This window comes from Crocodylus porosus, unplaced genomic scaffold, assembly GCF_001723895.1.
Source record: "Crocodylus porosus isolate Cpor-Errol unplaced genomic scaffold, CroPor_comp1, whole genome shotgun sequence".
NCBI classification, from domain to species: domain Eukaryota; kingdom Metazoa; phylum Chordata; order Crocodylia; family Crocodylidae; genus Crocodylus; species Crocodylus porosus.
The window spans coordinates 8,412,360-8,437,779 of NW_017728951.1; the positions used below are offsets into that span (position 1 = coordinate 8,412,360).

The window sequence follows — 25,420 nt, forward strand, 5'->3', positions numbered from 1 at the left end:
GGTAGGCTTCCAATTTGATTTAAAATTGTAAATACATCAATATGATACGTGTGTGTGTGTGTGTGTGTGTGTGTGTGTGTGTGTGTGTGTGTGTGTGGTGTTTCATTTTAATTGCCAAATTGGGGGATTTAAATCAGATAATTTGAGATTTTTATCCCAGAATTTGCCATTTTTAAACATAGGAAAACCAGGATCCCTGAGACCAGGGGAAGCAGCTCAGAGAAGGGAGAGCCTGTATTTATGAAGTACTCACACAGATGTCATGGCTGGGCCAAGGTCCAATCTTCCAGAGGAGTTGCTCAGGACTCAGGAAGCTGGAACACATCATTGAAGTTAGGTCTGAGTCCTGCTGTAAGAGAAGGAGCCTTGGGTCTGAAGAAGGCCTTTTTTTCTTTTTTAATACTGATGAACAAACTGTTCTTACTTTGGACTTGTGTCCTGGACCATGACTGGGTCCCAAGTGGAAAGCTCACTGCAAACAGTGATAGGTTATTTCTGTTACATTGCTGGACAAAATAAATCATGTATTTGGTGTAGCGGGTGAGTTTTAGCTGTTGTGTCAAAAGTTTTGTTTGCTTTATTTGTATGCTGTTAAACTGTTTTAAATATCAACAAGAATAACGTGACCTGCAGCAATTACTTCTTGCACAACTGCAACCATTTCCATAAATAGCTAACTAGTGTTAGATATTATTACTGATATTAGAGATCACAGCTGAGCTCAGAGAACTGGTATTCAGGTGCTTCAAACATGTTCATTTACACTCCTGATCCCATTCATCACTCAGGTGATCATATTTACCCCAAGAAAGTCCCTGTGAGTTGAAGGTATTAAGCACCTGGTATTAGTCCAAAGCCAAAAGGTTCATGTAGTTCATATAGTTCAGTGGGCTGGGCCCCACCAGAGTCAAAAACATTTCAAGCCATGATGACCCCACAGCTCCACACAGCTCTGTATGTGTGGATACCACCCACAAAGTGCCAGTTAGCCCCCCCACTCATAACTGGGACCAGGGTTCTTGCCACGAGGCCTGGGAGCCTTCAACAATTTATATGCAGATGAGGTGCAGGGCAGCCTGTTCTGGCTCTACTTCATGGTGGGCAGGGCTACCTTAGTCGTATGCAACAAGCTGAGAGAGTGCAACAGAGGGATACTGTGTGATCTGTTTGGAGCCCCATTTGGTAGTGTTTGGTAAACATTTAAGGCTAGTGAAGAAACCGAAATTATTGGAAATCAGAAAGAAAGGCACATTTCAGCTGTGGGATTGAAGAAGTTGTTGTATTCAGTGTATTGGCTCACCATGACTTGAAAGGGTTGGTGCTAATGTGGACTGCGCTTATATATAGGCTTGAATGGGCGCTACCATATATTTCATTCAGATGGGCTGCACAAACTTTTTATTATAGTAGGGTCCCATTGGTATGTTTGCCCAATATGGACCATGTGTTTTATAGTCATGCTCAATGTAGGCTGCATTTAATCAATTTCATAGTTGGTTTCCATTACTGAGCACATGCTGCTTTTGGCAGCAGTTTAATGATGCTCTGCATCTTTAATGAGGTTCCTTGTATGTAAATGGAAAACAGATAGGTTTTCCCCCCCCATGCTGATTGGAGCGGGAGGGAGGACCTCATCTTATATTCAAGCAAATACGTTATTATCTTTTCTAATAGAAAAGAATGCATTCCATTTGAGCTACATGCTTGATTTAAAATGTGGTGGGAGGAGAACTTAAGCATTGATGGCAATTCTATTGCTAACATCACAAAAACAGCGTTGAGAATATTATCTAGTGATTTTACTTATAACTAGGGTGGCCGTAACTGGGACAATCCCAGATTTCAAAGGCCGGTCCCGTCCGGTTGGCAAAAAAGAAAATGAAAGTCCCGGATTCGCAGGTCGCAATCTGGTGGGGAGGTGGAGTGCCATGGGTTAGCAGACTGCTCCACCTCCCGCTGGACTGTCCCCGTGCCCCTGCCCTCCGACTGCCTGCAGCAGCATCATTGACTTGGGGTGGAAGGGGACAGTATCCCAGATGTCGTGGATTTCCTTGTGGTCACCCTACTAATAATTCTTAATTACTTGGCTAATTAAGCCAGTTTAGGTATTTCATTGGCCTTGTGTTTGTCTGGTATGGTATTGGAGGAACATCTGAATTTCTTATGAAGTAGAGTTCCAAAACATGGTGCTAGAAACCTGTGCCTGATATTTGTGGAGTTAGTGGAGGGAAAAACCTGCACTCTGTTAAATTTCCTGTCTCTCACATGGGAGTGTTTTGTTCTGAGTGGTGGTCACTGTAGCAGGGATTCAAAAAACAAGAATAGGCACGACTATCTGAGAAACAGCAGTTGTGGCAAGAAAGCTCTAAATAAAGTTCATACCAGTTTCTGTTATACTATATATGAAAAACTTGACTGGTTTCTTGGTGGAGCTGAACATTCACAGCACATAACACTTTTTTATGCCATCCCACAGTCCGGAACTGAACAGAAGATTTAACAGTATTTTTTAAGTAGACTTCACGTCTTTGTGAACATTATTTGCTACTGCTACAATGTCTGCAGCCAGGCCAGATGGCTAATGTCACAGAAAAATTTCCAGTAACAGTTCTCCGCCCTCTGAGGCCCCACATCTGGGACCCACCTGCACAGACCATTCACTCCTCCTAACTCTTAAGCAGCAGTTAAATTTGGTTTAGGAAGGAACAGAATGTAGTCAAAGCCCTGACCTATTTTATAGCCCCTTTAAGGAACGTAATGTCTTGTTTACTTAAGAGTATGATTAAGTAGTCACAGGTTGTGATTTACTCCATTAGGATCTGCATGCTAATAGCAGTCAGCAATACAGAACGACCACAGCAAATAGGAAAATAGGAATTGCATTTTTTTAAAAAAAAACCAGCGCAGTCATATGTCTTATCTTGGCAATAGTCTGAATTTGGTGCATTATTAAATTAGTCATAAAAACAGTAAATCAGTACTAAATGGTGACCACTATCCTCTCTTGATTCTTTTGTATTTCCTAACATGGAAACTTTTCTAAATTTAATTTCTGCTATCCTGCTTTATAGCTGATCTCAAACATGTCTCAAAGGAGTGGAATCAACAAAACAGAGATATAAGAAAGTTCTGTAGCTTTTAATTTTGCATTATTTATAGTGTCCAGAATAATTAACAGGCCTAAACCTAAACTGAATAATTTAAAATCTGACATGTTCTTTATTTTCCACTAAATGTCTATTACTTCTCTATTAAAATGCAACTTCAAAGTATACATGTAGTAGAGGGATAGCTAGTTAGGTTGAACTGCTTTCATTTTCCGAAAGTTGAATCTGTATACTTTGCTGCTTCATTTTTTTTCTCCTTGTGGGACACTTCTTTAGTCTAATCATAAAGCTGGTTAGTTTACTGTATTTACAATACAGTTTGATTTCTGGATTGGAAAACGAATGTGCTGGAAGTTTTTTAATTAATGCGCTGATTTGTTTTCCTCTTTGTGTTGGAACAATATTACTTGAACCTCTGCCTGTTTCCAAATTGGACAGAATGAAATATACTGAGTGTGGTTATGTTTGCTACGGATATATTTCCTTAATTAAAAACGTAGACAGCAGTCCGGGAAAGAGAGCACAATATAACAACTTTTGCAACATTTGGGAGTGTTTTTAGTCTTCCTCTTTGGGTCAGGCCCATCTATCCCTGTTTCTGTCTCTCCAGCAAGGCAGTCGTGGTATAGCCCAAATGGAATTTCCATATGAATCATACCGAAAACAATATACACATTTTTTTGTGCTTTATCAGATACTGATTCTTTGCAGTTATGGAATATATGTAAATGGAAAGCCGATCCAGTTCCGGCTGGGTTTCGTGCCTGTGTGCTTAACGGAAAACTTCAAGCGTAAGTCGACTGAGTGAAAGACTGTTACCATTACCTAGCTTCCAGTCTCACAAAACGGACACAGCAGGCGTCCTGCAGGGGCTGCTGGCACAGTTGTGTGGTCCACAGATACGCTGCTGAAATTCCTTAGCCCAACAATGAAAATCCCACAGCTCCATACACCGCTTACTTGTGCTGCAGGGGAAGGCAGAATTGAAAACAGTACGAAGCAGGATATAGGTATGCAGCAAGAGTTGCTTTTGCAGCAGCTCTGGATCTTTTGAGTGCGGGTCCACCAACAATCCCCTTGCTCACTTCATCCAGGATCATTTCGGCATGTCCCGCAGGCTGAGGCTTCTGCCCCTTCCCTTGGCAGTCTGTTCTTTTCTCTAAAAATGTTTAAACGTTTGTTCTTACAAAATATCTTTGAAGACATTGAATCCCATGGGGCAGTTTCAAGTTAGGGCTGTGCCTCTTTCTTGTCCAGATGGCTGATTTCAGTTCATCTCTTTCCACAGGCTTTGCATGAATGCTTTGTGCTGTTCTGTCAACATTTCTGTACTTCTTCCAGTACAGAAACAGTACCTCAGCATTATCCTAGACGTCCCATTAGGGTGAGAATATTTAAACACCTTCCTTCAAAACACACGCTGAATACACAGGGAAAGTTTTAGATTTTTCTTGGAGCTGTTCTTAATTAGGAGAGAGAGACACATTGTAAATGTTGCAATATGTGCATTTGATTATGTATTTAAAAGATTTTAAGTAATTCACGTTCTGGACAAACCTTCCTGCATCTTTTTCTATTTTTAATAAAAGTGAAACAATTCATAGTTGCAGTGAGATGCAAGGGACTGTTTACATGGGATTGTTGTTCCTCTTACAAACTGCTATATGTATGTCTCAAAGTGAGTATCGCATATATAAATAAAGCAAATACCTAGTAATCCAACTTGGAACAGTTTATTTTCTTAGTTTTGTAGATTATATCTTTTATGAATAGTTTACCCATTACAGGAATTTCTGGAATCACTGAGTATAAATTCCAGTGTCTACTTTGGCCGTGGTAATGGGGGACATGTTTGGGAAGGTCTGTGAGGTATTAACTGCTTCCTATCACACTGTCAATCACAAGGGTCATAGAGTCCTACCCCCGTAGTGCTGGAACCGTTTGAGGTCAGTGTGGTATCGGCTTTCTTTTCCGGTCTTTTTTTTTTACCAGAGCTTTCTTCTCTCACTCCTAACTGAGCTTTTTTTCTTTCTTCAGGTTTTTTTTTTTTTGGTTTGCTTTAGTTTTCCTAGTAACAGCCATTAACTCCCCATACGGACTCTCCCATCTGTTCGGACTTCTCTCTGTTGAATCCCCGATGGCTTCCACTACCTCCTGTGGGCAGTAATTATATTTCAGTGGCCATCTCCCTTCTCCTCTGTTTGTTGGTGTTCTGACTACCAGCGTCTTTGGTTGATGGTCTGTGGGCTCCTGCTCTCTACCTCCACTCCCCCTCCCAGTTATAGCACCGTGAACTCCCCGGCTAATTTGTCAGTTGTCCATCAGTTCCCCTTGCTAGTTGGATTTGGCTGTGATCATCAAGACTTCAAAATACCTTGTAAGTACCCAACAGAAAAGTAATAGGGTACTACATTTGCAAACACAAATGTAGTTTGATGGGATAATCATTTTCCTTCTCCCCACCAATGTAGGACCTTATGCAGTTCCTCTTAAAGTCAGTCCCATTGACTTTTTTGGGAGTTGGATCAGTGTCCCAATTTGAGACGCAGCTCTGAGGTATGAGGCTATATGCTTACATATGGAACAGTTCTTGTGACACCCTGGAAATCAAGAAAGTGAGGCCCAAATTGGTTGTGATGGACTGTGCTATGTAAATAGCTAACTCTTACATATTACATTTATATATTTTTATGGATCACACCAGGTTATAATAATTGAACCTACATCTAGTGTGTACTCTAAAGAGATTTTGGTCAGTAGAGATTTTTTAGTGGAACAGAAGTTCTGTATATTTTCACAAAGCTCGCAGCTTGACTTCAACTCCCCTAGGACACATCTTGGTAGTGTTAGCAATGGGTTACATTATCTGTGTGTTTTAATTGGGTGTGGGGAGGAAAGCAAGTGTGTGTATCTGTTTCTGGCATGTGCGTCTACAGGAGTGCAAGGATAAGGATAGAGAAATACCAGCATCAGAAACCACAACCAGTTATTTCCATAGTTTTAATTCTTAGCTTTTATTAATATGGTGACTTTCTGTGTAGTTAATTCAGGAATTATGATCACTCTCCACAATGTAATCTGTGTGGAAATTTCATAGGAATTTAAAAAACATACATATTTATCGGAAATCCTGGAAGTTAAAATCAGTAACTTGAGCAGAAAGCCAATGGGTACATACAGTTCTTTACTCTTCTAAGACACTACTAGTATAGACTCATAGGGTTGGAGGGGACCCCAAGGGTTGTTTTGCCCTCTCCTTGCACAGAAGGATGTACAGAAAGATATACTGTTTCTTGCACAGAAAGATGTACTGTTCCAAAACCCTTTCCCAACCAGTGCCTATCCTGCCTCAGTTTGAAAACCTCCAAGGAAGGCAAGATAGATCCTTTGCTCCATTGTCTTGCTGGTCTGAGTCAGGAGGTGTCCACTGAGCTCTGATTTAAATATGCTTTGCTGGCATTAAAGCCCATTGCCTGATGTCCTACCCTCTCTGAAAGGGAGAACGGTTTTTTCTTTATTTTCTTTATGGTAGCTTATCAAGTATTTGAAAACTGTTATCATGTCCCCTTGTAATCGCCATTCCTGCAGACTAAACATACCTAGTTTCCCCAGTCTTTTCTCATAGCTCACATCCTGATGCCTGCATTGCCTCCATTGCTTGACTCTGGGCAAGCAGAATGGTCTTAATTGCTTCACATCTCCTGTGTGCAGTGCTTCTGGCAACATAGTCCCCAAATGCTCTTCTTTTAGGTTGGTTTGGGGGTTTTTTGGTTTTTTTATGACAGCATCAAATGAGTTGCAGGCAGCTTTTCTAGATGCTCAGGAACCCAAGCTTCTTTACCACAAAGGTGCTTGGCTGCTTCACTCTTGCAGAGACTTCAAGTCACTCTTCTGTTGTGGAGTACAGGAATACTCTACGAAATGAAGTGCTGCTTCCCTGGGCTGTGTTGGAAAGTGGAGTGCACTCCTGTACAATTCCTGGTGAAGTTTTCCGTTGCTGTATGTAAGCCAGGTTCTGTTGACCCAAGCATGGACTTGGATTCAGACGTTTTGTATGCTTTGTTTTGTAAGTGCTGTGTATGAAACAGATGTGCCTAGCTGCTGTAGACCACGCTTACCTCAAGAAAAGCAGGTTCAGCGAGAAAATGTTAAGCGCACGGTAATCTCTTGATGCCATTGACCTTTGAAACTGATAAACTACTAGACATATTTCCCTCGGTTTATTGCTATGTACCTTCGTAGATAAGGGTAGCAGTCTCTAGAGCAGGGAGTCCGAAACAGGTTGCAGCTACGGGTTTCAGTGTAGCACAGCTACTAGGGCTGTGTGAAGCTTCAGTAGGCAGTTCAATTCGGAGGAGAGTCGGCCTGATTCAGTGGCCCGATCTCCAAATCCAGATTGAATCAGGAGACCCATTAAAAGGTCCGAATCAATTCGGAAGCCTGCTCTCCCACCCCTCCAAGACTAATAATGGTCTTAAACCCAGGATAGTCTTCAGTTTCACACCAATGATTTAGGGTTTAGAGTGCTATAGCTTGTGACCTGAGAGCTAGACCCTGACCCTCTTAGCCCACAGGAGAGAGGAGATTTGGCAGTCTTTTCTCAGTGGGCTATGGATTTTATGAGTTGGGGTTTTATGTATATTTTTGTATTTGTGTTATATGTATGAAATACGTACCGAAGGGAAACATAGTCAAAGAAATGATCTCAGTTCTGAAAATACCCAAGTCCATGCTCAGTATTCAGTTCTGCAAGATGCAGGGTATGTACAAAGACATCATGATGGATCCATAAACACTTTGTCAGAAATTTTTGGCTTGAGCCACCTAACTCGCTTATGACTTTGCTACCTGGAAGTAATGCCAGTAAAACCTTACTGCCACATTATGTATAATATATGCAGAGTCTTACATTTTGGTTTGGCTTGCAGAGAATTTAATGTGGAAGTTCACAGAGATGCAGTAGTTAATATTGTACCTTAATACTGAAGTCCAGGCAAATGCATCAAATCCAGTCTAAATAGTTGTGTAGTTCCATCAAGGTCATGTTTCTCAATTATCTCTATATTCACACCAACTAATAATGGTTAACATTTACATCACATCTTTCATTTCAGAAGTACTTTACAAACATTGACTAATCATCTCAACATCCTCTTTATGCATCAAGAATTGAGTCAAAGCACTTAAGTACCTGCTAAGCTTTCAGCATGTGCGTACCATTTTTAAATTTAATGGCAGTACTCAGTTGCTTATACTTACGCAGGTGCATAAGTGTTTTGCTGAACTACACCTTGGTGTGCATTGCAATTCCTATTAAAATCAAGAGATAAACTTAAAGATAGAGCGAGCTGTTACCAGTTCTCCAGAGCTATGTAATGCATGTAGTACAGGGTTGCTTGCTGTGAAACAGCATATTGAAAGTGAGATCATAATAGTGCTTGAGGATGTACCATGTTCTTATACAGCAGGATCCCTATGCCAAGTCCATGCTGTTTCTTACTTGTATGCAGTTTATAAATATTTCACCTTTTTCAAAATTTAGTGTGGGGTTTTGTTTTACCAAATAATTCTGCTAATTATAACTGTATTGGGCCAGATGCTCCTGTCCTTGCATGATGCAAATCGCCATTTAAGACCCAGGAGTGTTTGGCCTAAGCCACTACAAATGGCATCCCTTGGGAATTTGGTGGTGTTTCTAGTTTGGTTTGGTTTGAGTTTGCTTGCTTGCTTGCTTTTCATTTGGTTAACTGCTGTCTGACAGTTTTCCAAGCTTTGTGACTATTCAGAAATGAGATTTGGGTTCAGCTGATAGCTCCACTAGTCCTACATGGGTTTTTTTCTCTCCTTAAGTTATCCACTTGTAAAATGGAAATAATATTTCACAAGGGTGTTGTGAGGATAAAGGCATTCAAAATTGTGGTGCTCGAGTATTATGGCACTTGGGGCATATGAATTTGCTAGATATGTATCATTGCATCTATTTCATAAATCATAGGAAAATAGAGCTGGAAGGGACTTCATGAAGTCATCTAATCCAGCCCTCTGCGCAAGGCAGGATCATCCCTGACTAAACTATCCTAGTCAAGTGTCTGTCCAGTCTGCTCTTGTAAAAATGTCAAGGGTGGTGATCCCATAGCTTCTCTAAGTAGTCTGTTCCAAAGCCTGACCACCCTCATAGTCAGAAAGTTCCTTCAGTCTCCAAACTAAATTCCTTCTGCTGCAGCTTGAGGCCACTGCTCCTAGTCCTGTCCCCTGTGGTCACAGGGAAAAAACCCATATCCATCATCTCTATAATAATCACCCTTCAGCTATTTGAAGACTGTTATCAAATTCCCACTTAGTCTTCTCTTCTCCAGAATAAATAACCTTAGTTCTTTCAGCCTTTTCTTGTAGGTCTTGTTTCCCAGGCATCTAATGATTTTTGTCTGTCTGCGCTGGACTCTTTCTAATCTGTCCACATTCTTCTTGAAGTGTGGGGCTCAAAACTGGACCTCACCAGTGCTGAATACAGCGGAAGAATCACTTCACTTGATTTAGAGGTTATACTCCTGTTAATACAATCCAGTATGCTATTGGCTTTTTTTTTTTTTGCAACATCTTATATTCAGCTTATGGTCCACTGTAACCCCCAGGTCCTTTTCTGCAGTATCACAACCTAGCCAGTCATTCCCTAGCCTGTTTGCATGCAATTATCCCATCCCAAGTGCAGGACTTGTCCTTGTTGAATCTCATCTGGTTTATTGCAGACCATTTCTTCCAGTCTATCCAAGTCATTCTGTATCCTACCCCTACTTTCCAATGTGTCTGCAACTCCATCCAACTTGGTCTCATCCACAGATTTGCTAATCGTGCACTCAATCCTATTGTCTAAATTATTAATGAAGATGTTGAACAGTACTAGCCCTGGGACAAACCCCTGGGAAACCCCACTTGATACTTCCTCCCAACTAGACATTGAGCCATTGATGACTGCTCACTGAGCACAATGATCCAACCAGTTATGTGTCCATATTACAGTATTTTAATCTAGTCTGTATTTCCTTAGTTTTGTTAGTGAGAATGTCATGGGAGACAGTGTCAGTAGCTTTGCTAAAGTCAAGGTATGTCATATCCACTGCTCTCCTATCCACAACTCACCGTATCATAGGAGGAAATCCAGTTGATCAGGCATTACTTGATCTTGGTGAATCTATGCTGGCTGGTCTTGATCACATTGTTCTTTCTCAAGCGCTTCAAAATAGGTTTCTTGAGGACCTGCTTCATGATCTTCTGAGGTATCAAGGTCAGACTGACTGGACTGTCATTCCCCCAAATCCTCCATCTTCCCTTTCTTAAAGATGGGCACCATGAACTATGCGTGCCCTTGGCAGCTAGGGAAGCACAGCTGTGCCGGCAGTGGCAGGAGTATGGAGGCAGTAAGCGCAGAGCTCCCGCGGATGCTGCCGGCACTGTCAGCAGCGGGGGTGGCGAGTGCCGACCAGGGGTCGGCGACCACCCACAAGCACTGCCTGCAGACACTGTCAGTGATGTCAGTGACTGGGTGGTGAGTGGCGCCCGTCTGCAGGCACCACCAACAGTGCACCCCCCTACGCGTTGCCCCTGATGGGCACTCTGTTTGCCCCTTTCCAGTCATCTGGGTCTTTGCTTGACCTCTGGGAGCTCTGAGAGAGAATAGCTAATGCATCTGAAATTACCTTGGCTGGTTCCATCAGTACCCTAGGATGCATCCCAGCTAGCCCTGCTGACTTGAAAGCATCTAGCTTCTTTAAGTGATCCCTTATTTCTCCTCCTACTCTAGACTATTTGTCTCCTTCCCTGTCTTTGCTGCTAACCACGCTCATCATCTATGACTGCCCCATTTGTGAAGACTGAAGTAAAAAAGGCATTAAATACTGGAGCTTTCTCTGCCATCCATGATTAGATTGCCTTCTGCATTATGAAAAGTACTTACGGTTTCTCTGGTCTTCCTCTCACTTTTGACATACTTGTGGAATCCCTTTTTATTGCCTTTTATGTCCCTGGCCAGCTGCATCTCAAATTGTGCCTTGGCCTTCTTGATTTTTCTCTCTGCATGCCCAGGCAATACTCTTAGAGTCTTACCAAGTTTCTACTTTGTGTAGGATTCATGTTTGAGTTTCAACTCATTGAAGATATTGTTGTCTACCAGGCCGGTCTCCTGTTACATTACCCATTCTTGCATCAAATTGGGATAGCCTGCTCCTGTTCCCTTGAAACAGCCTCCTTAAAGTGCAGCCAGATCTTCTGGACTCTTTTTCCTCAGACTGACCTCCCAGGGGATCCTGCCTCCCAGTTCCAGTGCTACTCCGGGGAACTGAGTAACAAGGAGGCTAGAGTCTTTTCAAGGTTATGTTAAAAGCCAGATCCAGGAAATGAGCCCTAATTTCTCTGTGCCCTGTCCTACACCCTTGTTACATCACTGTTTTTCCTTACCACCGGCACCATCATCTTAACAGGTTTCCAGGACCACTGAGCATGTTTAATTAGCATGTAAGCCCCTGCTTGCTCTTTCGAGATGTTCTCTTTGATTGTGAAATGACTATAGGCTCTGTACCACGTGGGTGCAGTCCTGTGATTTCGTCCTCCTGCAGGTAGCCTGTACTCAACTGTATGTTTCCATTTGAATCAGTGAGATTACCCATATGGATAAGGTCCCATAGAGATAGTTCCTCAGGACGCAGAGGATGACAGCATAGTTTAACCTCCTGATTGCCAACTCCCTTTTTTCCATGTATTTTGTTGCTATTATAATATAGAATTGACAGATACCATAAGTACTTCACCGTTAGTTAATTTTGATGGGGGCCTCATTTACTAAAAATCCGTCTAATGCGGTTAACAAACAGCAGCCTGGAGCCATGATTCCTCAGATATGGATTTTGCCACGCGTGGCAGTGAGAGATTGGCAAGAAATGGGCTGCAGCACTTATAGCTCTGAATAGAGCAACATAGTCATCATTTCTCTCTCCACTTTGGACACAGTTGTGACTTTATAAATCAACATTTAACCATTGTTCCCTTTACTATTGTTGTTTTATTTATTGGCTGAGAATTACCTCTGCAGCTGCTGCTTTTATTGTTAATAATGAGGAGGAGGAGGAGGAAAAGGGTGACGGGGAATGGTGGGGAAAAAATGAATTGAACCACACCTCAAACAAATCCACTCTTTGGAGATTTGATACTGAATGGAAGACATCTCTCCTCCTCCATTATTTTTCACTACTGCATATAGTTCTGCCCTTTCTAATGCTGCCCAGGTATGGACAAGTCAAGAAGATCATGATAAACACTTTTCTCATAGATTCCTGGCCCAAATAGAGCAGTAATCATCATCAATCTCTCATTTTGAGACTTCTAGCAGTTTTGCCAAAGTGCTGCTTCTTCTAGAAAACAAGATTTTTCTCTGGCGATACTCAGTAGAAAATCAGTTGATTTACTGACTAAGAATAAAAGTCACCTCTTAATTTGTGGGTGCTTATCTGAATCAGACTGCAGTTGCCCATGTGCTCTGTTGTTGCTGCAGGCTATCAGCATGAACCTGGGACCTTGTTCATATACTGTATATAGAGGCGTGTTTGACTTTTAAGTCATAAAAAAACCCCACAGCACGGCACAGATTAAATCCATTTGAGACAACTCGGAAAAGAGATGTATGTGCGAGTCATTGGGCTGGGGGTGGGTGGGGGACTGTGACATATACAAACCCTTCAGTGTGCATAGCATAAGATTTTTTGGCTGGCACTCGCATGATTTTATTCAAGGGCTGGGAAAGAACTATGATTAGTTAAAAGCTTCAGCAAAGTCTGGAGGGGAGTGCTCTGAAGAGTTTGGAGCTGCACAGAGGTGACTGTAACTCCTCTAGCAATTTCAGACTATTCTTCTCTAGCTCAGGACAAAAGCCTTTTCTTTGCCTCCGTGTTCAAAGAGACATTTGTCTTGAGATGTTGCAGCTGTGGGCCGTGGGATTGCTTGTTTGAAGATACCCCCTCATAGACGAGAGGAGAGTCAGCGCACTGAAAAGTGGTAGTATTTTATCCTGTGTGGGTTTTTCCCTCTTCTCCTCCCTCCCTCTTCCGCTACCATGTGTGGTTTTTAATAAGAAGAAGAATGTGGAGGCAACATTTTCCAGGCAAGGGGAAATTTCCTGTTTCTTTTCTGTTTGTTTAATAAAGTGTGTAGTTGACTGTAAAACTGTAGCTACTTTGTTGTGAATGAGTAATTCAATAGATTGTCGGGCGTGCTTCTCGATGCACTTTTATATACTGCAAGTGAACATATTTAAAGCCTTAAAAAAAAAAAAGAGCTGTGTGTCGTAGGCAACTGAGATTAATAAGAATTAGGCAAATGGCTTCTGCTTTTGTGTCTATGAGATAGTACCAGCCGTCTTGCGGTCACACAAAGGCTGCCATTTAGCAGGGAGCACTCCCTAATTCTCTTGGCAGGGGTGCCATTGGAATCGGATACAAGTGGGTGGCACAGGGGAGGAGCCGCCAAAGAGGACAAGCAGGCTTTGTGTATTAAAAATGAAACAAAAGCACTTTATACCCTGTGCTGGGTGCAACAAGCTGGGCTGCTTGTGAATCAGGGTGGAGTTTGAAATCTCAGCGTTACGGGGAAAGCACTCCCCCCCCCCGGGCAAAAAGCTCTTCACTGAAATGCTGCCAGATAGCTGAAAATGCCCCAAAATATCTATTGAACAATAGTTGTGTTACTTTTTCAGGCTCGGTGGTTGTTTATCTCTAACTCAGAAAGCTTCAAATGGCTGGAAAGCTGATTAATTTTTAAATTGGTTGTATATTTCCGTGCTGATAAAGAGCGCTAATCTCCTCAGAAAAAGAGACATGCCATTTCCTCCCCACTCCACACCCCCTTCTTTCTTCACAGCTATATGCCGATGAACTATGATTTTTTTTATATTCCTTGTGATGCCTTATTTGCCTTGTTTTTTTTGTAGTTCATAACTCTTAGTGACTAACTCAGGCCTCTGCTTTATATCATACAGCAGTTCCCTTGCTTCTGCTCCCAGCTCCTACCTAAGAACTAAAAATAATGCAGAATTTAAAGGGTTAAAACTGTAATTTTAATTGGAATTTGGGGGGGTGGATATTTTTAGTTTCTGATCTTTGGCATGCCACATTTTTAATGAAGCGGTCACATAAACAATAAGCTGCATACGTTGGAAGGAGAAAATCTTACTAACTTTAAAATAATATACTTGATTTTCCCATTTCCAGTGCTTTAGTTTGAGCCTGCATGTATAGTACGTGCAGAGTAGATCTATAAAGCAGGTATAATATTCAGAGTGATAAAGTTACAACTGGATAGAGAATTGGATGTAACTAGATCAGGAACATATATTACACTGGATGATTTAGGTTGCAAACCTGTCAGTAGTTTTTATTAAAATGTAATTAGTGTGTTATGCACTTCATCCTATTGATCTCCTGCAAAATTTTCTTACCCTGTCGACTTGAAGTAAATTACCCTACTGAAGTAAGAGAAAATGTGAGACATTCTTCTAAATGTTTACTACAACTTGCAGGTAATGTTCATCCTTGGCGAATGCATTTTGGTGTGTAGACTGACTGGACATGGCTGGGAAGCCTGTGTTTTCATGCATAATTACATCCATACTTGTAGGCAAAGACAGAGATGTCATGTTTCAAAAAAGACAAGATTTCTTTTGACTTTATAAAGTCATTCATGTGACAGGTGGATAATAAAACCGTTATTTGGTTGTTCAGTGCAATTGGTGTGGTTTCAGATAACCACCGGTTTTGTTTTACATGTTTCATTATTTCAGAAAACAATTGCCAACCTTGTGTTGCCTGCCTCACTTTGTACATAGTTCTTGTCCTGTATGGGCATCAAGCTCTGATTATGTTTCACTGAGAAATACATAGACCCAATGCACAGTAAAAATCCCTTTGACTATGTAAGGCCCTTGTCTTGGTGGTGATATAAATACATTCACTATGCCATTTGCCTGTGTATCATATTACTTCTTTGACGATAACAATGTGAGGCTGTCATTATGTGATGCTCCAAGTCTTGGAGACTGTACACGTAAGTAACCTTTTAGTGGCTGTTACAGTTGAGTTGCTTATTAAATAGGAAAAGTGATTAATCCCGCTGAAGAATAATGCTTCATGTATGGATTGTTAGCATTTGAGATTTCTACATGTGTTTATTCTTGTTTATCTGCTTATAGTGAGCTCCTTTCACTTGCCCAAATCATCTCAGCATTACACTATGCATACTGACACAGTTGCACTTCCATCTGGATGAAATACTGCGAGCATGATGTATTACTTCCAGTAAGTGCTAATGGAAATCTCAATAGAAAAAAAGACATCGTATTTAGAAAAATGTTTGTGTCTAATTTTGAAAATATTTCATCAGGCCTTCTGTTTGTTTTTGATTTTATAGTTTTAAAGCCCAGTCAGTGATACAGAGTCTGAGAACCATTAAACATGCTGCTTCTACATCTGCTTGTATCGATAGATTTTTTTTTTCCCTTTTAAAGTGAATATAACAACTTTTTTTTTCAATATTACCGTGGAGTAATGCTCTGTACTTAGTGCATTTCTGTGAGGCATATTTTTGGCCCATTGTGTCTGTCTTAGGCTTGTCTTTCACATATCAGTTCATGTTGATCTTGCCAGTACTTTATCTCTAACAGCAATCTGAATAACAGTGTGGATTGAATTTTCCCATTTTTTATCATTGCGTTGCTCTGCTCATTAATTTATTTTTTTCATCATAATTTTCCTGGCATCTGGTTACGTTAACACCATGTTTGGCCTTTCCCTCAGCAGGATATTGCAATGTTGACCATTATCCAGGGAGCTGGAATGCTAGCACAACGCTGTAAGCATGACATCTTAGTTTGATTCAGTAAACAATCGCTCTTTTTAATTATCTGATTTTTGAATAACCATAGTCACAGACAGTAGCATTCATTCTGCGGTGCTCTTTGTTAGACATTTGATTTCACCCCATGAACTTCCTAACCAGTCTCAGATGTCCAGTTTACAAATTACTACTATACTTTGATTTTCTGTGTTAAAATAACTTCACTGAATTCTCCTCAATAGAATAACCCTCTACTTGTCCATATAATCATCATAAATAAGTACTGTAGTAACTGGTAAATTGTGATATTTGGGATTTATTATGACTGTTGCCTCTACTGAAGTTGTTCATCACTTCCATCACTACCTAAAAAATGTTGCAGAGTAATGAGACAGAAGAGGGGCAAGGATTTCTTAAGGTGATGTCTTTTATTGGACCAACTGTGTAGACAGGAGAGATGCCTTCTCAACCTAGACTTGAAATCAAAAAAGATTTTGCCTTATTCGTCTCTCAGGTAGGGATCTTTCAGGCCAGTTTGTATCAAAATTGCCTAACTGCCTTCTGAATTTTTGAGCGCCCTAATTAGACTATATTGATCCAAAATTTTCCATTAAGCGGTAGAAGCTAAGTAACTCTAAACCTCAGCCCTAGTGAGACACGCAAAAGACACACCTCCTCTGAAAATCTGAGTTCAGATCATTTAGCCCCCCCGGATGAAGGATGCAAATCACTATGCTCCCCGAGAACTGTTCCATATACGAAGAATGCAGATAATGTTATTTTCTCCAGCAATTTCCGGGCACCTTACAGGTTAGACTTCACACTTATGAGAGAGACAGATAGTTTTCCATGAAATACTCACGGTGACTTTTGAAACAAATCCCCTCGTTATTTGAGGACTTGGCGTTCCCTTCCGTTGGACTTGAGGATCAGTCCACTTCCGAGTGATTGTTTCTAATAAGAATCATAGTTTCTAAGCAAAATCCTCAGTTTTTGAAATTTCATTCAAGTCATTTGTTTTTTTGGCCTCAACACATGAAACTGTCACTGCGTAGGTGACGCACAAAAGTAAGAGAATACAAACGCTTGTATAATGGTACTATTCCCATGCATAACAAATTACGGGACTGAGGACTTACTGAAATGTGAAATTGCCTAAAATTTCATTATGAAAATATGTTTGCGATGTATTGTGCAGAGAAAAAATAAACAATCATTTTCGCCAGCTCCAACTATAACAGTTTTACCTATTGGCAAACAAGGCACAGTAAGGTTTACATGTTCTACTCAGAAATGAAACATGCAGTGATAAAGAAAAAGAAAAAACTAAAACCCTTGGAGCTGCATTGGCCTGTTCAGTAACTCCCAATTCTGGCTGCACACAAGCTCAGGCAGGTGTTTGAAGAGGCCTCTGCTTCTGCTTCTCCTGTTGTGTATATGTTGTCCTCCTGCGGGACAGCTTCCTCACAACTGTTTCAGCCACCAAACCACAGGGTGTAGTGTGGTGGTAGAAGAGCAGCAGTTCCTCTGATCTGTAATACTCCTACTGATTACGTGACAGAAACTGGGCCTGTAGCACGTCCCACATGCAAAAGCTAACGATATACAAAAGGTATTTCTGTTCTGTTTCAGTTGTTATGTTTCTCTTTTTGGATCTTGCCTTGCCTTTCCTTTTCAAGTAAGATTTCTATTGGAAGTTCATTTTTGAGGATGCCAGAGTGAGAGTTATCCCTTTATAAATGCAGCTTTTAAGAATGTAGAAAAATATATAAGATGAAATAATTGAAGCTGGGGAGGAAAAAACCTATAATTAATTTCAGTGGAGCTGGGGTCCCCCCCCCGGACCTCAAAATAATAACAAAAAAATATTCAGGAAAACAAAATGTACGTTTATCCTTTTGGTGAGTTATGTAGGGCCTGAAATGTAAAGCCAGCAATAAAACTTAATTTTAGAGCCAGATTCATCCGTGCTATCCCTACAGATATTCACATGTGAGGAGATACATTGGAGCTGGACCAGCCCAAACTTAGTGAGAGACCAGAATCAGGTCCAGTGTAACCAGAGAAGTCACAATTTGAAAATCTCATGACTGATCATCAAGTCTGCGCTATGGTCCAGGCACAGACGTATTTCCCTAATAGAGGTTGCAGCATAGTTATTAATCCATCAATGTACTGAAACCACAAAAACCTGATCTTTCATGAACATTTCTTCTGAAAGTATAAGAGAGAGAGAATTTGTATGTTGTGCCTTTGCATGCCACTCGACATAGAAACTAGAACTAGAAACAAATAATATCCAAATAGGAATAAGTTAAGACACAGAGATGTCCTAAGTTTGCTCATCTGACAGCTCTGTTACTTTTGATTGCAGGTATTCGTCCACAAATAATGAATGGCCCTATGCACCCTCGTCCCTTGGTGGCTTTGTTAGATGGAAGGGACTGTACAGTAGAGATGCCAATTCTGAAGGACTTGGCGACTGTTGCATTCTGTGACGCACAATCAACTCAGGAGATTCATGAGAAGGTAAATTTAAATTTCGGTCTTTTTTTTTAGATTATTTTAGAAGGGGGAAAAATCCCCATTTCAACGTCATATTTATTTTCCCTGTTGGGAAAATGCTGGTGATGTTGCTCTTTAATTTGATAAACAAGTGATAGGTAAGCAATAAAATGATTTGAAAACCCGGATATATGTTTCATGAAAATTTCATTTAATCTTTTGAATCAAAAATTTCTACCAAATATATCAACGTTTCTCATTTGAAATTTTTTCATGGCAACACACAGGGAACTACTGCATTGTCAGCATTATATTGCTGTCAGTGTTGCTTTGTAAGCTGCTGTCAGTTGCAGAGTTTAAATAATGAACTGTAGTTGAGGTGTCTAATCAGTTAAAACAGCCAGTTCCTCTCCGCATTACCCCTAATACTGAAAACCTGAAAAAAGATACACGCCTTCTCTAACAAGGCATTTGCAGTCCAGTGTACCTACAGAGGGTGGTTGATCCCAGTAATCTTAAATACCTGTGCTAGAATTATGTTTCCATCCTCTGTTTGCAGAAGAAGGTTTGAAATGATTGGGGGTCATTTCAGAGACCTGAGAGAAAAACTGAAGATAGGCTTGATGCAAGTGAACTCTGAGACCCTTCCAATCTTAAGCATGAGTGAAGAAGGGCAAAGGTTGTTATAGGAGACTCATTAATGGATGTACCAACAATGCAGAGAGGAGAGGTTTGGATTTCCCAAGCACTCAGATAGCTCTTTGTGGTGAGAGCTGGTTAGGGTTTGATAGTTTTCACTTAAGAGGAGTACAGCCTCTCAAGTTCACTCATAACAGAGCTTGTTAAACAGGCTTTAAAGTATGTAGTAGCAGAGGAGAAGGTTAATGCAAACATTCTGATTGATATTATACTTCCAACATACAAAATAAGGCAAAAGAACTAGGAGTAGCAAACAGCACGTGTTTGTCAAGAAAAAATGTCACTAAAAAAACCCGATTGCTTTTTAAAAGAAGAATGACTGATGAAAGGAGAAGAATGAATATAACTGGTTGAGCACAGTGCAGCCTTTCACTTAAGCTCAGTAGCACTCCTTTGTCTCTCTGTTTGGATGTAACGTAATAACTTTGAATGCCGTGTCCAGCCAGTTCTAGGATTTCAGGGAATGTTCTCGTTGTCAGTGAACTGAACCAGGGTGATCTTGATGAAAACTGAGAAGCCAAAGGGGTGAGTGGGGAGCCAGCTGCCATTCCCATTGCCTACTTACTGTCCCTAAATTGAAGGATGAATTGATAGCAATCACAGACACCTTCCTGCATAATACCATTCAGTTCTGCCCATCCTTACAGCAGGTTGAAATGTTGGCACCCCAGCTGACTGCTTTCCCAGGCAGAAAGAAATATAATGGCAAGACACGTGCAAAGCCCCTGGCATGAGGGAAGTGAGACACGCTGCATGGGGAACAGGGGTGTAAGTTGGTTATAGAGCTTCAGGGGGAAAGAGGATGCACACAGTCTCTGGTATATGCTGGAGAATGTGAGACAGTAATATGGGGGGTGTAGGAGCACAGAGCAGAAAAAGGACATGGAGACCACAGCATGATGAGCATGCAGGGAGTCCCTAAACTTGAGGAAGAAGAGACGGTGCTCATGGGAGGAAAAGGAAGAGTGCTAGGAACTCCTGTTATCTGCAGAATGCTATCTATGTCTGCAGGAGCTGTGATGGGTGCCCATCAAGTTAATACTTGTGCCAAGGGAAGCGTGCTACATTCTTTCCTATTTTATAAGTGGGCGGTTTTTAGTCTGATTCCAATAGGCGAGGTCAGGGGATCACTAATCTGAAAATACCAAGGTCTAGGGGAGCATCTTACAAATTGAACGGTGGTATGAAATGTGCTGAGCACCCTCAATTCCTCTCGACTTCAGTAGGTACGAAGACGACTCGGGTACCGCACTGAGAATGCTCAGCCCCATCCATGCCAGGTTAGGCCCATTTGTTCCATCAGTGCATCCCTGTTCCCAGTCTCGCCACTCTCCCATGACCAGGATTTTCTTTCATCCTTCTGTTCTGTTCCAGGTATTAAATGAAGCGGTTGGGGCAATGATGTACCACACCATCACGCTGACGCGGGAAGATCTAGAAAAGTTCAAGGCTCTTAGAGTCATTGTTCGAATAGGCAGTGGCTATGACAACATCGACATCAAAGCAGCGGGGGAACTCGGTATGATTTAGTTCTGTCCAAATAGCTTCTTCCCCCCTTACTTGTTGTTGCTTGTTTCTTTTAAATCAATACAAACAGCATTGTTTTTAATAGACTTCTATGCAAGGGGCTCTTTGGGTTAAATATTCAAAGGTGTTCTGATTCTGCCTCTAAAACTATAACCATTTCTGTCTATATTAAAGCTTATACCTGGAGAAGAGTGGGGCTGCGAGACACCACACAACTCCATACCAAAACCTGCTTTTTAAAATTTGCCCCGGTGTCTTCATGTAGTAGACTTGTGTTTAAAAGCAGTTGCTGTGAATGTTTGATTGCCGCTCTTTCCACCAGTCTGTCTTGGTCTGATGATTGCTTTTATTAGTTCTGCACGGTGTTGAAATGTTCCTTCTTCTTGTTAGCATGGATTGCTCCATCACGCTTAATTTGTATGTGCATTTTTAGTTGGTTCAGCCTTTCTAATTCAAGCATTAGCAATAATTGTGTGTCAACATTATAAATACAGATTGAACCAAAGAACACACACCTCATTATTGCTTTTGCTTGGACTTGAGCTGATGAAGAAGAATTGCAGGCATCTAGTACCTTACAGGAAGCACTGGATGTGTCCCATGTCCAGGCCCAGAAAACAGAAATGACCAGATTTTCAGAAAGCAGCATCTCAAGTTGTAGGCCTTTTATGTACACACAGCCATTCATGCCTGTAGATTCAGTATTAGGCATGCAAACTACATTTGCAAACCAGCTAAGTAGTTACAGTTCTACCCAATTTACATACAAATGCAGATTTCTTATACAGCTCTGAGGATTTGCACATACAGAAAACTGTGGTGGGTTAAGTTGCATCAATAGTGCGAGTAGCTATGATGAAATCACTGTTGATAATTTGGCCCAAGAATACAATCCATCAGGAAGTACTATGAAAGCTTTCCATAGGTTTTCTTATATTAAAAATTGTCTCTGCATTTAAAAAGCCAAATTAAGTAATCAAACACAATAGCATAGTCCTTTCTTCAGCATTGCAAATTGGGTGGCCAAATGATTGTTTTAAAGCAGAAAATGTAATGACTAGCTACAAATGTAGCGTAAAGTTTAATTGGTACGGCTTTCCATGTGGTAATATCATTAACTGTATATAGATTTTTAACTCTTTATAGTTGATAAATGAGAGATGGAAAATATAGAGACAGGTCTTGGTTGTATCCATCATCAGAACACTGGTGACCCAATTTTGAGTTGAGATATTCATACGCCTTGAATGTATATTTTTTCCCAAGCATGCACTCAACTTTCTCTTGAAATAATGACCATAATTGCAATGAATCTTAATGTTTACTCCAAGTTGCTAATACATTTTAACTTGTGGAGCTGAAGCAGGGATCCTTTTACCTTAAGCAGAATTCCAGATGAACACCCTGAGCTGCAGAAAATTCAGAGCCGTCTCTCCACTGTCTCCTGTCTTCTTCCAGTGATTCCAAAAAGCAGAAATTAATAATGGTCCAAGAGTCTGCACTCCTCAGTGATGGAGCTGTTTTTGTTGTACCTTAGCATGATTATGATCCCTGTAGTCGCACACCTGCTCTGTGGCAACAGAGTAATGTTTGTAAAATATTGTCAGAGCCCACAGGTTTGAAAGATTCTTTTTCTCCCCCCGGCTAGTCATTTCTACCTGATCTCTTACTGCGGATAATGATTCTGTTTCTGCTTTCTGACCACAGGTTTTTCATATCAGTCTTTTTTTTTTTTTTTCATTAATGAAAGCTTTTTTTGTTTTATCATTCTGATGGAAACCAGAACATGTCATTTAAAAAATGTTCCCACAGGTCTACTGAGAAACAAGCTTCACTTTTTCATGTCCCCTATAGAGATGTGCTGTACCCGTATAAAAGAAACATTTTGTTCACCCATGAAACCAGGCTGTGCTTTGATACAAAACTTTGTAAACTTTTGAATAACAGATGTGCAGCAGTTTTGACAGATTGGAAAAATGCAAGTATCCCTCAGGAAAAAGTATTTATATAGGCGTCAAACCATTTACCATTCGCTGCTGTTAGTTAAAAGCCAAAGCTACAGCTGCTGACATCTCACTGCCAGATTCTACTCTCATGTGACAGTTACAGATATTAATGGTTAAACAGATAAATGATTTCTCTACTGTCATTTGTAGATCTAACAGTAAACTTCTGAGTAATGTACAAATATTTTTGCACTGGCTGTGCTCAAAAGAGGAAGAAACTTGGGATTCTGTCACTTAACTGCATACGTGCATGCATGCATGTGTGTATGTGTACTATTGCAGATATTTAAAAATTTCAGTTCTAGGAGAGTGAAAATCCGTTTTTTACCTTTGCTGAGTGGGTCACAGTAATGAAGTAATAGCCGTTTTGGACTTACGGGGAAGGGAGAACAGTAGAGACAATGAAGGAACCATTCTTCCAGCCTTATTCACTCTTCTTCTAACAAAGACGAAATGGGTGGAAGGAGAGAAAGATGGGAGAGGGGGTGGGAGAAGACTGCTGTTGCAGTCCAAAACCAAGGGGAGATGGACACTTGACTCTGGAAAACAAAAGTTCTTTCAGAGTTCTCCTTATCTGTTCGAAACAGAAGGAGAGCAGCTGGGAGTACAAGGCCAGAAAACACAGCTCTTTGGTGCATCTTCAGAAGCACCCTGATGGGCGTGCTGTCCTGTGCCTAATCTCTGGATACCCACCCCTGGGCTGCTTTCACCTAAACACTAGGCCTGTGCAAAGTGGCTAGCATTCACTTCAGAGTCAGCCAATTCGGAGGGACAGTGATTTGATTTGGAGATTCGAATCACTGTCCCGATTCAATCCGATGAATCAGATCTGAAGATTCGGCACCACTTCAGAGATTCAGCTATAGACTAAACAGGCAGCAGTCCTCAACGCTGGACACAGCTGCCTCCAGCTGGTAAATCTGTTGTAGTGGGTGGAAGGGGGAGGGAAGGGGAGTGGGGAAGGAGGGATTGGGGCTGGGGCTAGGACAGGCTGCCCAGCCAGGGTGACTCGGGAAGGGAGGTGGGGGATGTGGGCACAGCAGTGCTTGGAGCAGGGGCTATGCCCTGCTGCTGCTTGCCTAGCCAGGGGCAGGGATGGGGACAGGACAGCTCGCTCCAGGCAGAAGGGGGCAAGCGGCAGCAGGGAATAGCCCTGACTCCTAGTGCTGCCACGCCCACATCCCACCCCAGCCCGCCCCGCCAGCCCTGGCGGGGCAAGCAGCAGCAGGGCAGAGCCCCTGCTCCCAGCCGGGGGGTGGAGGGCGGCACTGCCCCTGCTTGCCCAAGCAGTGCGGAGGGGCAAGCACTGCTGCTGCTTGCCCAGCCGGCGCAGGGGGGCACAGGATGGAGGTGCGGCAGCACTGAGAGCTGGGGCTATGCCCTGCTGCCACTTGCCCCCTTTCTCCCAGAGCGAGCCACGTTTTCCCCACACACCCCAGCTGGGCAAGCAGCAGCAAGATAGAGACCCCGCTCCGAGCGCTGCTGCTCCTGCATCCTGCACTCCCCCGCCCCCCTCCCCAAGTCTTGCACCCCCTGCCCCAGCTGGGCAGCTTGCCCCAGCCCCAATCCCTCCTTCCCCCATGCCCTTTCCCTTCCCCATCTGCCCACTACAACAGACTTACCACCTGGAGGCAGCTGTGTCCAGTGTGGTGAGGACCGCTGCCTGTTTAGTCTATGGCCAGATTGGCCAATTCTTTTCTGAATCTATTTGGAGGCTTCCAATTTGATTCAGAGCTTTTAATTGGTCTCCCGATTCGATTTAGATTCAGAATTTTGGTCACTGTCTCAGGTCAAATCTCCTCCAAATCAAATCAGCTACTGAAGCTTTGCACTGCCCTACTAAAAACTCCCAGTACTATGGCCAGCCAAGAAAAGTGTGCATTAAAGGAAAGGTGGGATTAAAGGAAAAGCCGTATTTTCCAGTAGGAATCTATAGGATGTAAGTCAGAATGACCGACTGTGACCTGCACAGGTTCTGCACACAGACAGCTGCAGGATTAAGGATCAACCAGGGGCAACTGAGCCCTAGTAATGTCAAAAAGGAACGGGGGCAGCGATTAAGCTGGCCTGCTCCACTGCCAGATACCATGAATGCTTTAAGTATCATCGATCATGCCCTTTGTCCTACAGTAGATAACTCATGCAGAACGTAATTTATGCTTCACACAGGCATAAATCCTCCCATACATTGTCAATAGCTGGGTCAAACCTGCAGGTATGAAGTAAGTGATGGTTAGTTTGATCCAGAAAGGATCACAGACAGCTTCAGGTTTGAATTCATAGCCTAGAGGAACAGAGAGTATGGCTTCTGGCACATTACAGTTATGGCACAATTCATGTGTTCATCACATCATACATAATAACAGTACTACATGTTCAGCCATTTTAGGTTACTACAGTGGCAAAGTCATTCCACAAAAAATGAGGGCTGCAGGGCAAGGCATTTAAAAATGCCAGGTTGCAGGGAGCTGCACTGAATTTGTGCTTTTCAGACATCCTGGGGCAGGGGATGCCCAGGCTATGAGAGATGCTCCTCAGTCCAGGGGTTTCATAGATTTCATAGACATCAGGGCTGGAAGGGACCTCGGGAGATCATCGAGTCCAGCCCCCCGCCCAAAGGGCAGGAAGTCAGTTGGGGTCATAGGATCCCAGCAAGATAAGCATCCAATTTACTCTTGAAGGTGTTCAATGTAGGTGCTTGAA

General features: G+C 41.9%; 1 protein-coding gene across 5 annotated transcripts in view; it reads left to right on the forward strand.

The window, feature by feature from the left end:
• CTBP2 (C-terminal binding protein 2) overlaps window positions 1-25,420 on the forward strand; it is a 261,968-nt gene that overhangs the window by 202,926 nt on the left and 33,622 nt on the right. For 3 of the 5 annotated variants that reach the window (XM_019555618.1, XM_019555614.1, XM_019555615.1), the window contains 2 exons: window positions 18,355-18,509; window positions 20,559-20,703. In XM_019555618.1, coding sequence (XP_019411163.1) covers window positions 18,355-18,509; window positions 20,559-20,703 — 300 coding nt within the window. Of the gene's footprint in view, window positions 1-12,924; window positions 13,255-15,339; window positions 15,443-18,354; window positions 18,510-20,558; window positions 20,704-25,420 lie in introns of those variants that run through there. The other 2 variants (XM_019555616.1, XM_019555617.1) reach the window with 2 other exon arrangements.